This window comes from Sturnira hondurensis, unplaced genomic scaffold (genome assembly GCF_014824575.4).
Source record: "Sturnira hondurensis isolate 20B ecotype Veracruz unplaced genomic scaffold, ASM1482457v3 Scaffold0018525, whole genome shotgun sequence".
In the NCBI taxonomy this organism is placed as follows: Eukaryota; Metazoa; Chordata; class Mammalia; order Chiroptera; family Phyllostomidae; genus Sturnira; species Sturnira hondurensis.
This window is the reverse complement of record NW_028091156.1, coordinates 1,212,010-1,234,966: the sequence shown is the minus strand read 5'-3', so window position 1 is coordinate 1,234,966 and position 22,957 is coordinate 1,212,010. Positions and strand designations below refer to the sequence as shown.

The 22,957-nt window shown below is 52.6% G+C and overlaps 1 protein-coding gene across 1 annotated transcript in view; it reads right to left on the bottom strand.

Moving 5' to 3' along the window:
• The window catches only part of KIF26B (kinesin family member 26B), a 373,684-nt gene extending 353,194 nt beyond the window's left edge, over positions 1-20,490 (bottom strand). Inside the window, exons 1-2 of the mRNA XM_037069373.1 lie at positions 19,516-20,490; positions 18,388-18,789 (exon numbers count right to left, since the gene is read on the bottom strand). Of these exons, the coding sequence (XP_036925268.1) occupies positions 18,388-18,789; positions 19,516-19,578 (465 nt within the window). The 5' untranslated portion in view covers positions 19,579-20,490. The remainder of the gene's footprint in view (positions 1-18,387; positions 18,790-19,515) is intronic.
• Positions 20,491-22,957: the final 2,467 nt, after the last annotated feature.

Below are 22,957 nucleotides of genomic sequence, written 5' to 3'. Positions count from 1 at the left end.
AGGTGGGCGGGGGGCACGGGGGGGCATCCGCAGTGCCAGACGAAGACCTGGCTTGGGGTGGTGTACAGTGTGCAGAGGCGATGTGTTGTGGAATTGTGCACGTGAAACCTGGATGATTTTCTTAGCCAGTGTCATCCCAACAAATAAAAAAGAAATATAAAATGCAGTTCCAAACCCGTGACGACAACCCCAAGGTCACTTTCGCTGATTNAGGAGTCCGGTCACTGCACGGGCTGAAAAAAACAAGCACTTGAACAGAAAACGAAGCCTTCGGGACAGTGCGCCCTATTTTAAAATGCAGCCCCGTGACAACAACATGGCCACTGAGGAGGGCATGGGAGGTGGGCGGGGGGGCACGGGGGGGCATCCGCAGTGCCAGACGAAGACCTGACTTGGGGTGGTGTACAGTGTGCAGAGGCGATGTGTTGTGGAATTGTGCACGTGAAACCTGGATGATTTTCTTAGCCAGTGTCATCCCAACAAATAAAGAAATATAAAATGCAGTTCCAAACCCGTGACGACAACCCCAAGGTCACTTTCGCTGACTTGGTTGCACCCGAAAGTTCTGAGTCATGCCTGGCACATAGTAGGTGCTCTAAATATTTCCTGAATGTTCTGAAATCTGTTGAACAAGCAGCTCCAGGCTGAGGACTGGTTCTGAGGCCCAGGACGTTCTGCTGGCACAGGGCAGTAGTGGTGACATGTGGCCTCTGTGTGACCCTCTCCTAAGGGACCGAATATTCTCTGCCCAGGCACGTCGGGAAGTGCCTGGCCCCTTCACGTCACCAGCAGCCACGGAAGCCCTCCCTGTGCACGCTCGCCAGCCTGCCACCTTCAGGGTTCTCCTCCCTGCACGGACGCCCATCCCGGGCCATCCCCGAGCTGGGTCTTCACGTAACTCCTCCGCCTCCTCTCCAAACAAAGAGCCACAACCCCCCGACCCCACTCCGGGTCTTTCATTTTCTCAGCTGAAACCCAGGACCTGAGGCCATTAAACCTGCAATAGGAAAAATCCAAGGTTGTGGGGGTTCAGGAGAGCATTTTTCTCTTAGCCTCACTTGAAGGGTCATTTTACTAACCAGAAACAGACCCGAACCGCCACCGCCATCATCCATCACCAGGAGGCCAGGGGGAGACACACACACCCAGACAAGTAAAATCAAAACCACGAGGCCAAGAGTCCCAGCCCTTTGCCTCACAGCGAGCGAGGGAAATGAGGGCTCCGCAGAGACGGCGTTCAGGCGAGGATGCTGGGAAGTCCCGGCTCTCCGAAACACGCTTTCCTGGCTGCTCGGATGGTCATTTATCAGCGTCACCATTGGTGTTGTCATGCTAAGAGGCACCCGCAAAAGCCCAGCTTCTCCAAAACTTTGACACTCCACAAATCCACTCCCCCCAGAACTATCAATAGGTTACTCAACCCTACTCCTCTATTCAGACCTTGCATCGTCTTAGAGGGCATTGGGGACCCATAAAGACAGGGCTGCCTTGGTTTAAGAAATAGGGGAGCCGGTCACACCCCTGTGTGTCTGTGCAGAAGTTATAGCCAGTGGTCTGCAGACCCCTCTGCGAACCACCTACTCAAAAAGCACCAGAGAGTTAAGGGCATCACACCAGGTTCTACTTACAAGTAAATGCTACCTTCAAAGGTCACAGGAAGAACGGGCTGAAATCCAGAGGACCATCACCTGCTGTCCCATCCTTCCTCTCCGGTTGAAGGCACTGGTTACGGGAGGAACGGAGCCACCGGTTGTCCCCGAGCCCTTACATTGAGCGTGCAAGAGCTGAACCAGATCGCATGTCTATCCGGTGTCTTGAGGGGAGAAGCGTCTTAGAGGAAGCAGCTGACACATGGCATATCACACACCTGCCGGGACCTTCGGTATCTTGTAGACCTTCTATGCCTTCAACCGCCAGTCTGCCACTCAAGGGCGTGCAGCTTAATCAAGAGTGAACAGGGGTGGGTGCAGACTACGCCAGGTCTGGGGGGTTGCGTACCTGGGGACAGGCCCAGCTACAGCAAACACGGGGGCTTGGGGTGGGGCATCCCAGCTGGCATCTGGGATGGAGGAAAAGAAGGAAATAAAATCCCATCGCCGACCCAAAGATGCATTTTCCTGAATTTCTCTGGTCCCCTTGCATGGAATATGACTTTTTACTTGCTAGTGAAGTCTGGTGTAACATTCACATGGCTGAACCTATGTCCTCCCAAATTTTTCTTTGAAAAATAATGCCAGTGTCTTACAGGGAATAAACACTGAAGTAAGATTTCTCAGAATAAATTTTCACAGCTAAATAAAGCAATGCTCCTAGGCTTGGGGCTCTTCCCTTTTAACTGTAGACAGGAAGAGAAAACAATTAGAAACGGAACAAATAAAAAGAGGCTTTTGAGGAAGCATTAATACAATAAAAGAGATCTTAGAACTCAGATTTTGGCTTCTTTGTTATTTTTAAATCATGGCCAGACCCTGACTTTCTACATCTTGCTGCAAACTTATACCTTCTCATGTTTCGTACCTGTTTTTGGTGGGTGGGTTGGTTTTTCAAACCTTTACATGACAGGAGAATAAATGGTAATGAAAAATAACCCTGGCTGGCGTAGCTCAGTGGATTGAGCGCGGGCCTGCGAACCAGACGATCGCGGTTCGATTCCCAGTCAGGGCACATGCCTGGGTTGCAGGCCGGTTCCTTGCAGGCCAACTCCCAGCAGGGGACGCACAAAAGGCAACCATACATTGATGTTTCTCTCCCTCTCTCCTTCCCCTCTAAAGATAAATAAATAAATAAATAAAATCTTTAAAAAAAAACTAATAAATAAAATCTTCACATGACAGAACTTTGAAGGCTCTTAGCCCATGGAAACCTGCCCTCCGCTGGCATTCGTCCCTTCCCTCTCCCAAGTGCCCTGTTCTGGGTCTCCACGTTCACGTCACCACTCGGGCTGAGTCCCCAACATAACCACGCCCAGGGCACAGGTGGGCCCGGGGCCACCCAGAGTGAATGGGGCTGAACCCTGGGCCCTGAGACCTGGAAAGGCAGTGTGTGCCAACCTTCTAAGGGTCTCATTTCAGAGCTGCATTCATTCTGGGTGGAGTTAAATGATACAACTAAGAATTCATCCTTCCTCAAAACCATAGCAGGGAAAGGAAAAAAAACTGGATCTGAACCCAGCACTTTATAACATATACATATATATATATATATATATATATTCACTACCCATGTTCACAGATAATTCACACACAGATTTTAGTCCTGAGCAACCTTCACTCCAGGAATATAAGATTACGTCATCGGTATTTTTGTATTCCCATGAACGTAGGTTACAAAAATATCTGTGGAAACTGAAGCTCCATTCCTACATTTTTCCTCACCTATTTCTAGCTGCTATCTAGCTCGATGTCACCCTATCCTTCCTTCTTTCTCTGCTGAACTGCATGCACGGGAGTCTGGAAGCTGCCTGACTCCAGGCTGGCATGGAATATGTCGCCTTTCACCTCGGGGTCACCACACTGAACCTGGGCCCCCTCAGCAGCCTCTGAAAGCAGTCACTCTACCATCCATGGTCTCGCTTAAGAAAAAGCCACTGTCCCGGCTTTGCACCCTTGTGGGAAGACTCAAACAGGAAAGGCAGCAAGGAATGAGCAGTGGGCCCCGCAAAAGAAACCCCAGTTAGTCAGAGTCCATGAGGATGATTTAAAAGCGTGGGAGTTTCATGGTTTGATGGCACCTTGTCTGGGACGGAGCCTGCGGGCAGGTTCCACTCTGGTGAATTCCCTCCGCCAGTGTCAGATATCCGTAGAAAGTCAGGTCTTTCAACCACCCTGAAATCCCACAAGCTCAGGGCACCCCAGCCCTAGAAAAGGGCAGGCAGGGTTTGGGGCTCTTACCTGAGCTCACTGGTGACCTTGATCGAGGGTCCAGGGCCTGGAAGGGTGACCGGCACAGAAAGCAGGCTGTATAAACAGTTATGGAATAGTAAAAGGAAAAAAACCCCTCTTGATCTCGCTACATTTCTTTCTTTTGCCTCTTACATGAAGTTAAGAAAGACCCCTGGCATCCAGCCGTGACATTCCTAAAAGGGATGCTGAGCATAAGAAGAAAAAAAAAGTGGCAAAGGCCCAGGACAGAGACCTGATGGGAGCAGCCATCTAAATATAAGGTTGTGCCAACTTACCTGATCTTTAAAAGAGCCCATTTGGTCTACCTCGGAAAAAGCAAGATACACGAAACGCAGTGCCAAGTTTATAAATGTATTCTGCTACTGTAAATACTGCTGTCACGTTCCCAAGTGCTAATAAGTAATTTTTTTAGTTTAGTGAAAAATGTGCAATGTAAGTATCGTAACGTATTAGTAACACACAAGGACCCACTCAAAGTGCCACCCTCACAAAGATTTGTCGGCTTCACATGTTCATCCAGTGACAATGTCCACCCGTGGTGAACGTCCCGAACCAGCACAAGTACAAATGAAACAATGCTTCTGCCCTGGTTTCTGCAGAACAGAGTAACATGGGTCCCGCCCATGATACATGCCAACCCTCGGCGAGTGCAGCGGGAGGAGCTGACGGGCTCCCGGCTGGCCAAGGCCAAGGCCAGGCTTCACAGGGGGTACGTGGAAGTGAGAGAAAGGAGAAGAGGGTGGTGGTCCAGGCACCTCACCTGGCTGAGTTTCCCCATCAGCAGTGCGGGGACCGTAAGCTCGCTACCCGAGGCATAGGGCAGTTGTGAGCACCAAACGTGATATTGCACATAGCGCGCTCCGGCGCATCTGCCGGTTAGACCAACGAATGCCACAGTCACCCCTCACGGGCTATCACCGGACGAAGTCTCCCAGATCACACAGCCCACCGGCAGCTCTCCTGCCTTAGAACACTGTTTTGTGACACAGCTTGTATTGCTATCTGTGTGTGTGTGTGTGTGTGTTAAAATATGCACACTATGAAATTGATGATTTCAACCATTTTAAGTGTTCAGTTCGGAGGCATTAAGTACAGGCACTCCCCCGGGGGGCCCCTAACCACACTCAGCACATCATTTCAGCTCCCACCCCACCCAGCAGGCTGTGCGGGATGCCAGGGCCGGGTTGTGTGCTAACCACCTTTCTGTCCCCAGCCCCAAGTCCACAGGCGGCATTCCTAGGTGGTAAAGGCCAAGAAATGTTGGATGAGCAGACGAACAGGTAGATAACCAGAGAAATGGATAATGAGAGAATATAAAATGAATAAACTGAGTGTTAATTGTGGCGAATGAATCTTGGAGTGAGGAGGGCACCGATCTAGATGCAAATTTTTTTATTTTTCTCTAAGACAGCAGTGTGGATGCTAACATTGGATGAACACCTACTATGTGCCGCACAAAACATGCCTACGAAAAAATTATCATTCACAGCATTTACAAACGTGAGGACACTGAGACAGAGAGCAGGAAGTCCTTCTCCCACCGCACCGAACTGGTAAACGGCAGAGCAAACAGGGATAGTCTGGCTCCGGAAGTCAAGCTTTTAACCGCAACAGCAGTGCAAAGCCGCATAACCTCGGAGCTTCCCTCTGTGCTGGTGTTCTATGCTGATGACATGCTAATGACTAAAAAGATTGTTCTGAGGTCTCCAGGAGTAAAGGTGATGAACGATGTTAAAAATTTAATGGCACTCATTTAAACTGACATAGCAAACTGAATTTCGCCCTATGCGAGAATGATAACGAGGGTCTGAGAAGTCCATGATCCTACTAAGGAGATACGAGAGGATGCTCTTAGCCAGAGCCATGAACTCTGCGCCATTTCTGTTGAGAATTAGCACCACCCCAAGGACGTCTGCGGCCAAACCATGCTGCTTCCTCGCTGCCCCGCCCAGAGGGACACAAAACCAGCCGACTGCACCTCTCCTCTCACTCCAAGCTCTGGGGCAGCCCCAAGCCTTTACAGGGAGAGAGATTCCTGTACTATCCCAGGCACCACCACGCCCACCACCCTGGATGGGATCTTATGTCACCATCTCACCCAGTCACGGAGGCAGGGCTATGTCCACGGTGCAGTATCACTTCTGGGACGACAGGAGACATTCGACCTGAGGGGCAGCCTCTGACAAAGCGGCCTCACACGTGCCCTCTCAGGTGAGTTCCAAGCAGGGATAATACATTCCCTGCTTGGAAGACCTGGGACCCCATTCCAAGCACTCAGGGCGCATGCCCACTGTCCATGATCCTGCAAGGCTAGAGGTGAAGATAAGCACAGTACGCTGAGCAAAAAACAAGGACAGCGACTCATAGGAAATTCCAGGACCTCCCAACCAGCTGACCCATAAACACCTAGACTGATGTCCTCACAGGTGAAGGACCACGCTGACACCTGGACCCCTGTGGGGTTCACTCCTCCAGGGAACAGGAGACACGCCACTGTGTCATCCCCCTGGGGACTAGCCCCAGCATCACCTCCTACCGCTCCAGGTGCCACCAGCACCCCCGTCCTTCCTCCCCAGTGACGTGTTCATTACACAGCAGTGGGAAGAAGGAACTTGTTCTTTCAAAGGGCCAGAAATCCCTGGAGAATCCACATATTCAATAGTTACTGTCTACTGGGTGTACAGGCACCAAACAAAACATGAAATCAATCAGCTACGATGACTACGCAGCCAAGGCTCAGGGTCGAGATCCCCAAGGGCAAAGTACGTGCATAAAGAAATCCTATCAGAATCAGATGGAGGGTCGGAAGCCCGGGGTGTTCCGGGGGTCCCTGGCCAGCTCCTCAGCCTCTCCATTGTCCCGTTAGCTCCTTCCTAACCCTCTTAAAGAGGCATTATGGAGAATCACTAATAACCACAAGCACTGCATTAAACAAGTAAATCAGCACCGACAACCACCACAAAAAGGCCACAACCAGCCACTTCCTTCTGGAGAGGCTGCCTCCCACAGGAAGCAGAGAGGCGGGTCAGGTACAATAAAACCGTGGTTCTTTGTATTGCATTTACCACCCTGGCTGCAAAAGATGCTCGTAAAGCCATCGTTGGCAGAGTTGCAGCTGTCAACCCTTCCTCCGCTCTCAGCCTGCGGAGACAGTTAGCATCCTTCTGGCGAATGCCCGCTAATTGCACCGCCCACTTTATTAGCTGCCTTGACCTCCAATAAAGGCTTCGGCCTCACCATGTCTGCAACTGAGACGGGATGTCTCCGGTGTTGCCTGCCGCTCTGCTTCCTTCGGGTTCCCGCAAAGCCCGCACATGCCAGTTAGATAGACTTCTCCTTGGCAACTTCACAAATAGTTACACGAGCCAATGTAGGAACAAGAGCAAGAGAAGCAATAAGGGACAGCATCTGAGAACGTAATCCCGTGGAGGGTCTGTTGTGCTAAAGGCAGTATATGCCCAGCCGGGGGTGCCTGGCTCCAGAACGCTCCCTGAAACTAAGTGCAGAGACCCGGGTGCAAGAGTGAGGAGCAGTAAACGGCATCCATGCCACTCTGTGCCTCTTCTCAACTGTCCCGATGAGCTCTGGGCAGGTCAAGGCCAAATGGAGTCCTGCTTTTCACATCTGTGCTCCCTGAATCGTACTTAGACTAAAATACAAATATAAAGTATCATAGCTGAAGTAAGAGGGACAGGTTCCACAGGAAACAGATAGTTCAAAGGGGCCCCCTGGACTAATGCTATGGAAAAGTCAAATCGATGATGACTTAATCCATCTGGTTGGCTCATTTAGAAACCGCAGTATCAAAAACTACAGGGTGATTCTACACCCAAGTCGTGGGCATGGGATATCTAAATATTGGTCTACATAATTAGGACCCTTGTCCACACGTGTGAAGGAGTAGAAATTAAAAGGGACCTAAAAAGGTTTCGGAAAACAATTTAGATGGAGAATGTTTTGGAGGAATAAGGAATAAAATGCTTGGGGTCTGGAGTTCCTATTTTGCTGCCTGGGACAAACCCCCTGCAAATTACCTCTACATCCTAACCAGCACGGCACGTTTTTTAAACGTAAAACAAACTTTAAGTGGTCTTATGAATAAGATAATGCCTGTTCTCAAACATTCCTTGCAATTGTCCTTTTGTTTGTCCAAGTTCATTTCTGCTTACAAATACTTGAGGACAGTAAAGTAAACGCTTTATTAAGAAACAGGAAGAATCTGGTCCGTCTATTTACAATCCAAAGTCCAAAGACAGGCTCGTTGGCCATGAGGATCCTACCAATACCTTCGTTCAGAGGGACAAACGAGGGGACATCCTTGGCTGGCTGAGTCCCACCAACGTGGCAGCTAAAGGAACAGCTTCCAGCTCTTGGTTCAGCCAGGAATCCATTCTGGACTCTGGAAACAGATGCCTCTGGAATGTGGGGGCAGGGGCTGAGCTCCTTAAAGTCCCAGGGCTTCTCTCCAGCCTCACAGAGACTCGCACGCAGCCTTGGAAAGTGTGTAAAGACCACCAACTCTCACCCTCTTGGTTGGCAACAGAAAAATAAAGCCCGAGTCCGAGAGGTGACTTGCCCAAGAGCACAGTGCTAATTAGTGCTGGAGCCCTGACCGCACCTGTCTCCTCACCTAAAAACCACCCTTCCCAACCTAAACGTCTGGGATCGGCCGCAACCTCCAGGGCCTCCCGACCACCCTCCCCTTTGTCTTCCCTTCCTCTCCCCTCTCGCATCCTTCCTCCTCCTGGTCCTTCTATCTTAGTCCTCTCCTTTCTCCCCTGCCCCCTTCTATCGCCCAGCCCCCATCGCCTGGCTTGGTGGAAAACGAGTAACGCTCCAGCTCACAGCTGTGGGACCGCAGGGAAGACACGCAAGGGCACCGCTCCAGCTGCCATGTTCAAGATCAAGATGGCCCTCTGCGGGAAGGCACACCGCTGAGCCAGGCAGCTGATTATTTCTCTTGACCAATCGTGGTTGCCAGTTGTTCGCTTGAATTCAACGGTCCGTTTTCCATACAACCATTTGGATCGGTAGCTCGGCAACTCTGGTGGTGGTTGTCGGTTTCTGATGAGTTGCAAGTCAGTCGCCGATGGGGGCATGAAACCGCCAGTTCGATGGAACGGGGTGTCGTGAAGTAGTGATCACAACTCTAAAGAAAGCAACCACCGTAAACAAGATGATAATGTTTCATGGGAAAGCACTGCCCCTCATCGCTGCTAATTAAAAGAGGGAATTACACAGAAAAACGCCCGGCCCTTTGAGTTCCTATGTTATCTCAGAAAAAAATCCTGAATTAGCAACTACACATCTAAGACAGCGGCTCAGATTAGATAAAGGATGATTGAAAGTTTACACTTCTCACTCCTGCGGCAGCAAAGTGGACTCTAAGTGAGTGTTTGCACTTCACACTTTAAAAATAAAGCCGTTTTTGTGTGTGAGAACTATCAAAGATTTCAAATCCATGCTGTATAGAAAGCTAAAACTTCTTCCGAGAGCTTTCCATGGCTGGTAACAATGTTGAGCTTAAACTCCATTAGGTTGAAAAGATGGATAAAAAAGACCCTTAGCGGTGACCTGGTCTATAACACTTCAGATATATTTAGACAGTTCTGCTTATCAGAAGAACTCACTCTACCCCGGAGCCTCCCACGTGTTCACGCACGTGGCCGCAAATGAATACAGATGGTTTCTAAATCCGACTCTGTAAGAACCCTCTCTGCCCAGGTCAGCGCCAGCTCTGGGAGCAGAGATTTGTGCGGGAAATACTTCTCGGTGGGGGAGGGTGTCTTCATTTCCAGACCCCTCCACCGGGTCTGGTCGGAATGGATGCGATGGGATCAGCGGAGGATAACTGCAGAGAAGACCGTCTGAGAGGGACAAAACTGGATTGGAAGGCAGATAAGCCTGCATTCCCGGCGCTGCTGGGTCTGCACACGGCACGGGCAGTCGCTGGGCTGAGTCTGCTCTCTCTCCTGCATCCACCAGACCACCAGCGCCCCATGCTCCCCCCGCAGGGCCTCGGAGAGGGGGCTTCCGTCTGCAGCAGCGTCTCAGTGCACATCCGTGGCCTCTCCACCCACAGGGGTGGCTGTTTTTATCAACTGAGCATCCTCAGTTTTCTGTGGGGCCACCAGACGAATGAATAGTTTGAGATGTTTCATTCACTTGCAGGTGAGGACGCGCGCAGCAAAGGAGATGAGCTGGGTGGTGCCATTTCCTCCGACTGCTGCTTTTTCATTGGGTGTCTGGGCAGTGGCAGAAGGCAAGGTAGGGGAGAGAGGGGAGGGGAGGGGAGGGGAGGGGGAGGGGGGTTTCCTAAAACTCAACTTCGCTGGAATAAGGACAGAAAGCGATGGCTGCCTATCACCTCACAACTTCCCTGGGCCCCCACAGCAAGCTCGGTGTGGTGCAGTTGAGGCCCCCATTGCAGAGATGGGGGTAACCAGACCCAGAAAGGCTGGTGGCTCAGCCTGAGTGAAGGGATCCCCCTTAACGTCTCGGTGTCCTCGACAACGCAAACGCTGCCTCAGATGTCCTCATTTCTCCATCCACTCCTGGACTTTCTCCAGGACGCCAGAATGTTCTAACAAAGATCCCCACTGACCCCCTATTTGCCGATTCAATGGAAAGCTCAGTCCTTACCTCCTTGACCCTCCAAGGTGCCTGACCTTGTTTTGTCCCTGCCCCCCCCCGCCCCGTGAAGCTCTCTCCCCCCTCAGTCTCCATGACGCCACTGTCTCCTCTGTTCCCCTCGCCCCCCTTTTCTGGCCTCTCCTTCTGGGTCCACCTTCCTGACCCCTCCAGCTACCTCTCCCTTCAGGGTCAGTGGGTCCCCCCACCCCGTGCTCAGGTGTCCACTGTCTCATTGCACACATGCCCCACGGAGAGCTCACCCATCTGTGGATTCCACCACCTCCTTCATGGTGATGTCTCCCAGATCCACGTCTCCGGCTCTGAATCCACCCTGGAGCCCCAGCTGGACCTCTCTGGAACATTCTACTTCAGGCTCCACAGAACCCAAACCAATTTTACCATCCACAGCCATCCTCAAAAGTCAGACACACAGTAACAGAAGCCCCTCTCTGCCTGTGTCCTCCATCTCAGCGGATGGCAGCACCGTCCATCCACTCAGCCCGGCCAGGAATCTGGGAGAATGCCTCGTCTCCCTCCTCTTCCTCCCTCCCGTAGCTGCCACCCTCCGCGGATTTTCCAGGTACAACGTTGGTCAGGCCCAAACTGGTGCTCATTCCCACTACGGCCGCCTTAGTTCAGGCCTGCGTCAGCTCCCGCCCAGGCCAGGGCCCTCTGCCTGCACTCCGTGGCTGCTTCTCCCAGACCCCCTCACTACCAGGGCAGTCTCTTCTAAATGAGTATCTGGTCACTTCATTCCCCTCCTGAGAGGCCCTGGCGTGGCTGCCCATGGCCCACAGGATAATAGCCAGAGTCTCCAGCCTGCGAGGCCCTTCAGCTTCTCTCTCCCTGACCCCTTGACAGTCCGTCACTCACCCATGCACACTCCATGCTGTGGTGACAAGACACAGCAGCAGGTGCCCAAGAGGACTGAGCACGCATAACCCCGCTGTGCCCTGTGCCTGCCATTCCCTCCTCCCGGCATGTCGGTGCGTCACCCTGCCCACAGGATGAACCCTGCTCACGCTTCCAAGGTCAGCTGGAGCCCCACCCTTCTAGGCTGCCCCCCCCTCCCCGCAGCCTGCACAGCCCACGGGCTGGCACTCAGTACAACACACACCGACTTTGTTTCCCTGTCTGTATCTAATACCAGATAGAGTTCAGGAGGAAAATGTTAGGGTTTTTTAAAAAATATTTTGATTATAATGTGGCATAGGACTACTGTAGCTGGTACAGGAACGGGGGGGAAATGCTTCCTGGCCAGTGAATGTGAACGCAAAAATAATAAATAAAACACCAGCAAGCTGAACCCAGCAGCACATTTTAAAAATACATTGTGGGAGGTTTGTTAGGGGGAATGCAAGGATGGTTCGTTGTTAGGAAATCAACGCTAATAATTTGCAATATTGACAGGCCGAAGCAGGAAAATCGTACGATCATCTCCCTAAAAACTGGAAAGACCTTTGGCAAAACATAACACCCATTCCTGAATAAAAACACTAAATGAGATAGAAACTGGTGGTCACTTCCCTTAAGTTTTATGAACATCTACAGACCCCAGTCCACAAGCCAGGATGTCACTAAGTGGGGAAAACTACACTCTCCCAGGGGCATCAGAGATCTAAATACTAAAAAGGAAGCCCCATAAACGCAGGTGACCCCCTTTAAAACCTGGGCGGGGTGCCTGTGTAAGTCTAACCCTGTGGGGCCACCTGAGACCAAAGAGCATGACTTCATGCTGGGGGAATAGCATAAGGCTCTGGCCCTAAAACAGAAATGATGAAAAGGGGTCTTAAAGCCCTAGGCCTGGGAGACAGACACTCCTCTACGCATGACTTGAAATCCAATTTATTTGGATGGAGACGGGGTCTGGGGCATCCCAAAGGCAATGGGCAGAAGGATGCACACTGATTTCCCCGTTCTGATCCAAAGGCATTTAGGGGTACTGGCATCTCGTCCCTCTCTTTGCCCCTCTGCCTGCGCACTGGGAGACACTTCTGATGGGGGGCAGGGGGAGGTATCCTAGGAGCGATCCGCGGCAGCTCGTTCCAGACGGTAAGACCACACGTTCAGCAAGCTTGTAAAACGAAAGATGCTATGATCGGCCTGAGGCTCAAGGCCGCAGTTACAAGGAAATCAGCTCTGAGTTCCTGAAGAGAGGCGGTGGCCCGCCCCACCCCCCCACCCCACCCCCACAGCCCCCCCGCCAGTGCAGGCTTGGCCTGGACAGAGCCTAGGGGAAGTCTGTCGCCCCGCTGACCTTTTGCTGCACAGTCCCTCTGCGGGTCAGCACAGGGCCCTGGGCAGGGTGTTTCGAAAAGGGCTGACGACGGAGTCTCAGCTGAGTGATGATTAAATGGGAGGAAGTTCCTTTTCCCCCTCCATTTCATCCCAGCCAAGAAAATGACTCAGCCGGGACTCTTGACGACCTCACGCATTTTTCCCACCGTCGACCCCCACGCTGAACGCGAGGTGACCATCTGGGAGCCCAGGAAAAATCACCCTCACGGCGTCTCTGGAGCAGGGCTCTCCCACCCCTGCAGTCAGAGGGCCAGTGACCCTCAGTGGCTTTGGGGGCGAAAGCGTCTTTGGACTCCTGTGTCCCTTGCACTTCCCTTCCCTCCGTGACCAGAACCACGTGGGCCAGCGGGAGTCCGGGGTAAAGAAAAAACTCGGTTCCTCTTCATTTTGCTGTAAGATTTTGTGTGTGTACATAGGTGCATATATGTGCATCTTAGTATAGTGCCTCTCACCTACTCCTGATCATGGTTAGTCAGTTCGAATCACCCTTACTACGTCGCCATTTCTACCAGCTAATGAGTGGTACGACCCGGGACAGAACGCCAAAGAGCAACCCAAAAGCTGCCCACATTTGGTTGACTTAATCCTTCCAAATGCTGACAAATGAGTAGCCTCCGCCATTTAAAAATCACATGGCTAATGCAATAATCCTATCTGCCGCGAGTGTGGAAGAAATCACCACAGGCCAGGGATTGGTACAAAGCGAATTAAGTCACTATAAAAAAATGATCTTTTTGGTGAACAATTAAAAGTGAGGTAGCAATGCCATTATTCCACAGCTTGCTAAGCCCCAAAGGAGAAATTACTGTTCACATGTGTCTACTAGGAATGTTTCTATAATCCCTAAAATGTTCCAGAAATTTTTTTTCATGATGCACGCTACAAGACTTATTCAGCACTGATATTATCTATTGTTAGCTGTCCCTTTATTTCAAATACTTCTGAAGTGGAAAAGGTTCAAGTGAAGCTTTCTGAAAATAGTCCTGTGTTCTCAGATTTCATGTCAAATTTTCTCATAATTGGTAAGTATTTGAAATGCAGTATATTTTGTCTATTTATAAAGTGTCTTACAATAGCTTCTAGAGGTTCTTTTAAAAAGTTATTTTTTCATACCCCTGTTCTGAAGCTGGGAAAATACAAATATATATATATATATATATATATATATATATATATATATATATAAAATCTCCACGTCTAGACTCACTTGGGCTCTATTTAGAGTCTACGTTTGGTGTTTTTAAACCGCTCCGACACATTCTTTCTTTCATCTCTGTGACTCTTGGCCACACTTCTCTGGATGTCTGGCTAATCTTCCTGGTATTTCTGGGGCATAAATGGACCCAGAATATGTGACTGAGAACAAATCAGATACGAATGTCTTTCTGGACCCCCCCTTTCTTTTACATAAAAGGAGATTTTCTTTTATTGATATGGAAATGAACAGATGTCTGATAACCTTTTGCCAAGCTGGAACATTCCTCCTTACCCCAGGGAACGCCTGTGGGCTGATGTTTCGCAGGACTCACACTGTGGATTCAAAAGTTCTGTTGCGGCTATCAGAATGATCTCGGATAGCCCCAGAACGGGAGATTCATTCCTTGGCCCCCGTTTCTGGCTTGGTGCCTCGACCGTGTATAAAACAGGAAAGGCGCTCTTGCCAGTGGGTATAAATGGTTTTGTATTTATGCACTGAAACCCTGCACTGGGTAAAAAGGCTGTTAAAATCCCCACACCTTACAAATCCATGTTCTTCTGGTTTTTGCACTTGCCAGCCCCCCGAAAAGAAATGATGTAAACCCAGCGAGTCCTTTTTCACTGACCGAGGTGATAAAAATCGAGTGCTTTCCATTGGCCACCAGGCACACACCTCTCCTCGCCCAGGTGAGGCTGTTGGAGAGGCTGAATCCAGGGCTTTGGGGAGGCTCTGTGGGCTCACGGTGGTCGCCGCCTCGCTGCTGCATCTGTTTTATTCGTAAACCTGCCTCTGGTCTCGGTCTCTTTCCGGAAACCCCAACCCCCACGCACAGCACCAAATCCATCATCCTCGTCCTTCTCTCTGAGCTCCACCCAGATCCGTGTCCCCTCCTCCCTCCCTCCTAGGTCAGTACTATCCCCACCCATGAAGTGGCCACGTGTTTTCTGAGCTTTGGACGGTCACTCCGCAGGCCACCAGAGTCACTGTCTAGTTCCTGGGAGCAGCCAGACAGCCCCGCAAGGGCTCCCCGGTGCTTCGCCTCCCCTACCTAACTGACTGTCCCAGAGACAAACCCGGGGGCCTTCAACAGGGCTCGCTACCAACCAGCAGGCATTGCATGAGAGGACAGTACCTTTGGGAAACGCACTGATGAAATCAGAAGTTGAGAGTGGGTACCGTCTTGTAAGAAAAACCCTGAACTCTGTAAAACATAAATCGACCAGAATCTAGTCTAATGAATGATCGCCAATACTCACACTCATCTCAGAAGAACAGGAACATTTTTCAAACCTTACCCAGAATAATTGTACACCATTCTAGTGGTGTGAATCAGTTCGCTTTTCAGTGCCTCAGCAGGAAACCTAAAAATACAGAGGGAAGCCCTGGCTGGTGTGGCTCAGTGGATTAAGCGCCAGCCTGAGAACCAAAGGGTCACCAGTTCGAATCCCAGTCAGGGCACATGCCAGGATTGCAGGCCAGGCCCCCAGTAGGGGGAGTGTGAGAGGCAACCACACATTGATGTTTCTCTCTCTCTTTCTCCCTCTTTTCCTCTCTCTCTAAAAATAAATAAATAAATATTTTTTAAAAAAAAGCAGAGGAAAACTGATTGACTCAATGTCACAAAATAAATCAGTGGCAGAGAAAGACCTAAAACCAAATCATCCTAACATAAGAAGGGTCTTGGATGTGCTAGTCTGCCTTTAACTTTTAAATGCCTGCCTAAGAGACTTTTAATATCACCTAGTAGAATTTAATACTCCATTTAAGAAAATATTCCCTAAGTACAGTTAAGCGTCTTAAGCAAATTACAAAGATGACTTCTGCCAATTACCCCTCAAAAATATGTCTTTATCCTCCAAACTCTCACCCTCTAAGGCCAACTACACAAGGAGTCACAACGACATCTCTTGTTCGTATGAAACTTAACTCCTTTTGTGCCTGAGGGCTGCAGGGGTCCACCCTTTGCCCACAGATCCCGCTCCCAGAAGAAGGGGGGGCTTGTCCCGGGGACATAGGCTTCTTCCACGGTGGTCAAGAGAACACAGCATTTATTTGACTAAAAGGCTGCAAACTTTAAAGTTGCAATGAGAAGTGTGCCTAGATCTGAGGGCACCAGCGCTTCAGGAATGAAAACAACTGAAATTATGATTCCCAGAGACACGCAGAGTGTTTTCAGTTAAAATTGAGGCCCCACACCTTGGTACTAACGATAGAATAACCCAGACCACCAAGGATTCTCACTCAGGGTCGTGTGCCCCCTCCTGTACCGAAGGTCAGCGCCATGGTGCTGGGTCTCACAGAAAGCCCCAGGCAGCTGTGTGGCGCTGTGTGACATCCCCACGTGCACTGAGAGCGATCCCGTGTGACTGTCTGCATGGCGTGTCCAGAGCACTGAGGTGTGGCCTGTCCAACCCTCCTTCTGGACTCTGACAACAAGAGCGCCTTCCTAGCATCTCTTTTATTCCATCACGTGACTGAAGCTAGCAAATATAACCAAGCTGCCTCCTATCACCCTGTGAATGAATTTCCCGGGGTTCTTCCCCCAAACCCAAAACCTGCTTTGTCCCATGACCCCACAGAACACGATGGATGGATTTGCATTTCAGCATTTGCTTCTTCTTCCTCTGGGTTTCCTTCTCTTCCTCCATTTTTGTGAGAAGGGTCTATTTTGATTTACCTTTGCGCACGAGAGCATTCAAACAAGAAGCTCTTGTAAGAACAGCTCCTTGAGGATGTTCTAGAATGATCTGGTAAGCTGCAACTTGCTAGGATTTGCAAATATCAGGTGTTATGTTTTCAAGAGCCAAGGTTCTCCCAAATGTGCCACACAGTCTAGTCTGCTCACACGTCGTCACAGCACTCCACAGTCTCCTTGGTGGAAGAATAAACTACGGATTGTACATTCTGTGGTTAATATCTGGACGCTCCAATAGAATAAAAGCCCCATGTGGGCAAGAACTGGGGGCACCTGTTATTTCATTGCTGTGCTTAACCCAGCATCTTGAACGCCGTAGGAAATCAAAGAATCTTGGTAAGTGATCAAAAGCAAGCCTGTGAGCGAAGAAGCAGGGTAACCTTGAAGGAATCAAAGAAGCCTTCAGAAGCCCTGAGATTTATTCTTGGGGTGTCACGCTGGTTCTGTCATCAAGCCACCAAAATGTCAATGCACAAGTTAATTGCTCCTGAGACAAATTCGGGATTCAGGAAACCAATTCTCTCAGTGGTAATTTTCCACACTGAGAAATCCACAATGTCTGCGTGCATTTGTTTAAGTTAACCCTTGCCTTCGGAAAAACCCATGTGCGCGTATTTGAATAAGCAGAGGAGGCCAGCAGATGCAGGCATTCCTAAAGCCCACTGCTCGAAATCATAGTATTCCAAGTCACAGAAATGGAAATTAGAAAATACCACTGAACTAACCCTATCAGAAATCTCACCGCAATCCACTGTGTTCTTGCTATTTCTAACCACTGATAAAAACTCTTTGAAGTGCAAGAGTAAATATTATCATTTGATAGCACTTGGGCCCAACAGCGCGAATACAATCGCATTGTGTTGCACTCTGGGAGCCCTGGCACACCGGCCGGCAGGGTTGCCATGGAGAACCCAGCGAGCTGGGTGCGGGAGCAGGCGGGCAGGTAGCCGGCTCCGAGGAGCTCACCGCCCGTTCATCTTCTTCCCCAGACAGACAGAAGGTGAGGGGGGAATGCTGGCTTTTCCAACGTGTGTTTCTTTGGGGGAGATCCTGAGAAGAAGGAAGACCCACAAACAGGCAACGAGAGACGCTGGCTGTGCTTGCTTTTCACTTCTACCACGGACATTTCTGCAAAGGGCCACAGATTGGGGTGGGGAGAAAAATCTAAGGAGCGGCCCAGCACTCCCGGTGCGGGGCGGAGAGGAAAGGCTCCGGGAAGCGGGTGTCGGCACGTCTCCGGCCTGCCGCCCAGCAAAGATCTGTGGAGGAGCGGGTGGAGGTTCCCATCAGGTCCAACAGGACCGCCGGGCAGGTGCGGCGGTCACGGAAAGGGACTCTACGGAGTGGAGGACAACAGGACAAGTAACCTGGGGCACCCCCCGTGGGCGATGAGGCCTGAAGCCATGGAAGGTCCCCAAGCTCTGCGCCCCACGGTGTCCTGGGAGACGCGCGGGTTCGCCCCCAACCCCAGACCCGAAGCTGCCCACTGGCGCCGGCACCCCCTGGGGTGCTGAGAAGCCCCCGGCGCCGCCAGGGCTCCTCCGGCCGCGGGAGGGGCAGCTGCCGTGGGCTACATGGCTGCGGAAGGCCTGCGCCACGTCCAGCTCGCGCCTCCCGGCCTGGAGCCGCCCTCCTGCCCGGCCGCGCGGCGCTGCGCTCACCTTGCCGGGGAAAGGCCCCGGGAGCAGCAGCTTCAGCGCCTGCCTCTTCAGCTCCACCAGGCGGGCGTTGCAGTTCTCGCACCAGACGCCGCGGTCAGAGCCGGGGGAGGAGCCGCCGCCGCTGCCCGAGCCGGGGGAGCCGGTGCCGAAGCCCGGCGAGCCGCCCAGGGAGCCCGGCGAGCTGGTGCCAATGCCTGGGGAGGCGGGGCCCGGGGAGCCCGTGAAGGAGCTCGGGGACGACGTGCCCGAGCCGGGGGACGGGGTTCCGGATGAGCCGAGCGCAGAGCCTGCGCCCTCGGGGGTGGGCCGGCTGCCGGCGCGGGACTCCTCGTACGCTTTCCGGTACCAGCTCTCGGGGGAGAAGGGCGCCGCGGGCTTGGTGGGCGAGCAGACTTCATTGACCTGCGGGGAAAGACCCGCCGGTGTCAGGGCCGCCCCACCACCACCACCACCACCACCGGGGATCTCCGCTCCCCCGAGGGCCCGGCCGAGCGCCAACGGCGCGCGTTCGGGACCTCTTCGAGCCCTGCGGCCAAATCTGTCTGGTTAACTGTCCTTAAGCGAGTCCCCAACGCCCAGGCGCCGGAGAAGGAGATGGCTCGCACAGGAGGTTGCAATGATATGTGCAGGGGGAATCCATAGATTCAGAGCCCCGCGCTTTTGAACCCGACACCCATCCCAGCAAGAGCCCAGGTTCAGGATCCTGGAAGCCACTAACCCGGGGGGCGGGGGGTAGGGTGGCTGTGACTTCTGGATTTTTATTCATTCATTCGGGGTACGGCCCTCCGGATCCTGAAGGTACAGGGAAAAGATCCCAAGGAAGGCAGAGAATTCATGGAAAACCCTTCCTTTTGGCATGACTCTCCCTTTAAGTGCAGGAATGCTGCAAAAGTTAGGGGTGCGGAGAAGGAGAGGCACAAGAGGACCGAAAAAATCCCCACGGCAAGGTGAGTGTGCGGGAGACGCCGCGGGCAGACCTGCCTCCGCGCACGCACGCCCGGCGGCGGCGCCTCTGCAGCTGGCGGGGAGTCGGGGCCGCCCTGCAGCGCCGCGTGGTTCCCAGAAACGGGGTACCCGGCCGACGCGGGTCTGAAGACGCCTCTCCGCCTTGTACCCGGCACAACTTACCCCGTATTTCTTGCCCCTGGTGGAAACCGCAAGCCTCTCTTTATTCCCAGCTACCGAATTCATGGTGGCTTTTCCAGAACAGTGTCCAAATGTTCCGGCAGCACTACATCCACACGGTCTTCCAACCCAGAAGGGTCCCCCAGTTACAGGGGGCTGTCTTTTGGCTCTCGAGTCAAGGCTTCTGAATTGGGGGGAGGAAGGATAAAAGCAAATGGACCCCAGAAGTAATATCGCCAATTTGCAGAAAGCGTTGGAGTGGGTGGTTTGTCCTTTCTTCAAATACTGCTTTTCCTCATCCTCTTCTGCCTCCAGTCACACGTTCCCTTTTCACGGTCACATCCAGATAAATGGCATTTCCCTCGGCCAAGTAAGTCCGTGTTCCTCCACCAGGGCTTACAATCAGGGCACGTGGCCACCGCCGAGGAGGTGGGCGAGCCCTCGCCTTGCCCCCGCCAGCGAGCCAGCTGTGGGAACTTGTCTCCTCCACGCAGCTTGGTAACTGAGTTCAAAGAAATTCTCCCAAAATATAAAGATCCAGGCTCGGGGAGGAGCCTCGGCGCGTCGCGGAGCCAATATCCGCCGGCCCGTTCTGCCTGACAGTTGCGCGAGGGCAGGAAAAGGGGCGGCTCGGCGGGGCCAGGCGCCGTCCGCGGTCAGGGCGCGCGTGTGCGCCCGGGCGCAGCGCAGAGCTTGGGGACCCGAGGCCCCGCCGCCTGGCTGCCGCCGCCGCGCCGACCGGGCTCCATTTTAGGTTGCAGCGCTGCTGCCTGACATTGAGAGGCCGAGAGCCTGCTGGGGGTGGAGGATCGTAAATCTCGCTCAGTGCGGGGAAGTTCCCGGTGAGTGGCCCGCGTCCAGGGCTCTAATGAAACACCGCTGCGCGCGCCTGGAGCCGAGGGGCTGCGCCGAGCCAGCGGGGCCGGACAGAAATGTGCCCGCGCCTCCCCCGCCCCCAAGTTCTTTCTCTTCCAGGCAAGGCTTGCAGTTCTGCCTTTGAAACGCCGGGTAAAAGGGATTGAGTCACAAACAAGTCCGCAAACATGCCAGGTCCTCCCCCCGCCCTTTGTTCTCCCAGAGCTGCCCTGCAAACCTTTTCTGGAATGGCCCTACCGACCCCCGGCCGGCCAGGGGACCACCCTCCCAACCGCAGCTGGAGGATGGGGGTCCCCGCCCGCCTAGCCCCTATCTGCGAAGTGCCCAGCCGCCCAGCGCTGGGGCAGATGAGCCGGGGATCCAGAGGGCAGCCGCGGGGCAGGGGAAACTGAGGGAGTCGCTGCGCTGCACACGCGCAGCGCGACGGTGCGGGCCCGCGAAAGAGGGTGTGTGTGAACTGGCCTTGCCCTCACCCGGCCGGCCCCCTCGGCACCGCTCCTTCCTTGTGTTCCCGAGCCTGGGGACCGCAGGGTCCGGGGAGCACCAGTCATCGCCCCCCTCGGACCCCCACCCACCCCGGCGCAGCGCCCAGGAGTGCAGGAAGCCGGCATATGTGGGCTCCACACGTGACTGCTCCAGGGTGTCATTTTTCATTTCCCGGGAGTACATTTCTTCTAGTAAGCCAGCAGGTCTGTTTTGTTGTGACCTTTAATTAACACCCCGCGAGACGCCTCTGGAAGGACCGGCCCAGGGCGGGGATCACGTGAGGTGTAATGGCATCTCCGCGCCCGGGAGAGACCCGGCCTGGGGGTAGGCGAGGGCGCAGAGGGATGGGGCTTTGCAGTCGCCAGCTCCCGTGGGTAATGTGAAGGGGGCAAGACTACATTCCGGGGTGCTGGGACCCCGGGGCAACGCCCCCCCCACGCACACGCACACGCACACACACCCTGCCTTCCTCCGGGAAAATTCCTGTGCCTCTCTCGCGCCGCCATCCACCCACCCTCCCGCGCGCCACTGCCCTTGCGTGGGAATATTTCGCAGTCACCACAACGAAGTTAGGGGGTCAAAATGAAGATGTCGGGAGCAGTGCGTACGTTTCCATTACGTCCCGACTTCCCATTTAAAAGCGAGCACGTCAAGAGCAGACCTTGGGGCGGGGGCGTGCAGGTTCGCTTCCCGGCAGGCCCACGCCAGATTCCAGCCACAGCTGCACTCCGGGCAGGTGCCGCGGGGAGTAGCACCGCCATTAGCTGCGCGCTGCTTATCAGCCGAGAAGCAGCGTGGGGCCTGGTGAAATGGGCGTGCGGCAGGTGGGGAAGGTGGGGTGTCAGGGGCGAGCTACTGGGGAGCCGCGAGATACACCTTGGAGGCAGAAGCCAGAGCTGGTCCTGTTTGCATCTCATGCAGCTGAGTCCCTAAAGCTTGTTTGGTGAGCTCGGAGCGCCCTCTGTTGGTCGAAGTTTACAATCGGAGACCTCGCAAGGCAGTTTGATTTGAGGCTTTCAAAAGCTGGATGTAAAAATTTACATACAGAGCAGTGCAGGCATCTTAACCGTACAATTACGTGAATCCTGATAAACGTATACTCCCAGTTAATTTACACCTTACTCAAGCTATAAATTTCCATTACTCCAGAGAGTTCTCTCCTGTCTCCTACGCAAACCCCACCCGGAATACACAACCACCGCTGTGGTTTCTATTAGCTTTGCCTGATCTTGAACTATCCCTAAAAACTTACCCAATGTGTATTCCTTAGTGGTCTTTTTCCCTCACTTAACATAAGATCCTTGAGTTTCACACTGTTGCCAGTATCGCTGTTTTCTATTTGTTCTTCATTCCTGTCCCTCCTGCCTTCCCCTTAATGGACTACTTTTATCATTCGGCTTTCATCCTTTTAGCTCCGGTGACTGAAACGAGGGTCTGTAACGGATCACCGGCTACGCAGAGCTCACGTTGTGCTGCTTCACCCAGAATATGGCACTTGCACCAGGGTGATTCCATTTTACTTCCCTTCGCTGTGCCATTGTGACCTATTTTATGTAGACACACATGTGTTATAAGGCCCACGATGCAATCTCATCACTTTTACTTTAAACCATCTGTTGTCTTTCAGTGAGACGAGAACATTTTAAATGAATAGTTTTTATATTCACTGAGTTTTACCACTGCGAAGACTCCTATGTATTTATTTTTTCCTAAAGAGCCAGCTTACCTGCTGGGTCACTCCCCTCCAGACTGAAGAACGTCCTTTAGCATCTCTTGCACTGAAGGTCTCCTGGCAACATATTCTCTCAGCGTCTGCATATCCAAAAATGCCTTCATTCCACTTTTTGTGTTTGAAGACTGTTTTAGATGGATGTAGGATTCTTGGTTGACAGTTACTTTCCTTGCCTCCCGGCCTTCCCCGGAAGGTCAGCAGCAATTCCTACAGGGGTCCCCCTCTATGCAGCATGTCTCTTTTCTCTGGGTCCTTGGAAGATTCTGTCCTTACTGCTGGTTTTCGGGAGTTCGACTGTGGAGTTCCTGGGTGTAGCTCTCTCTGTATTTGTTCAGCTTGGGGTTGGCTGAA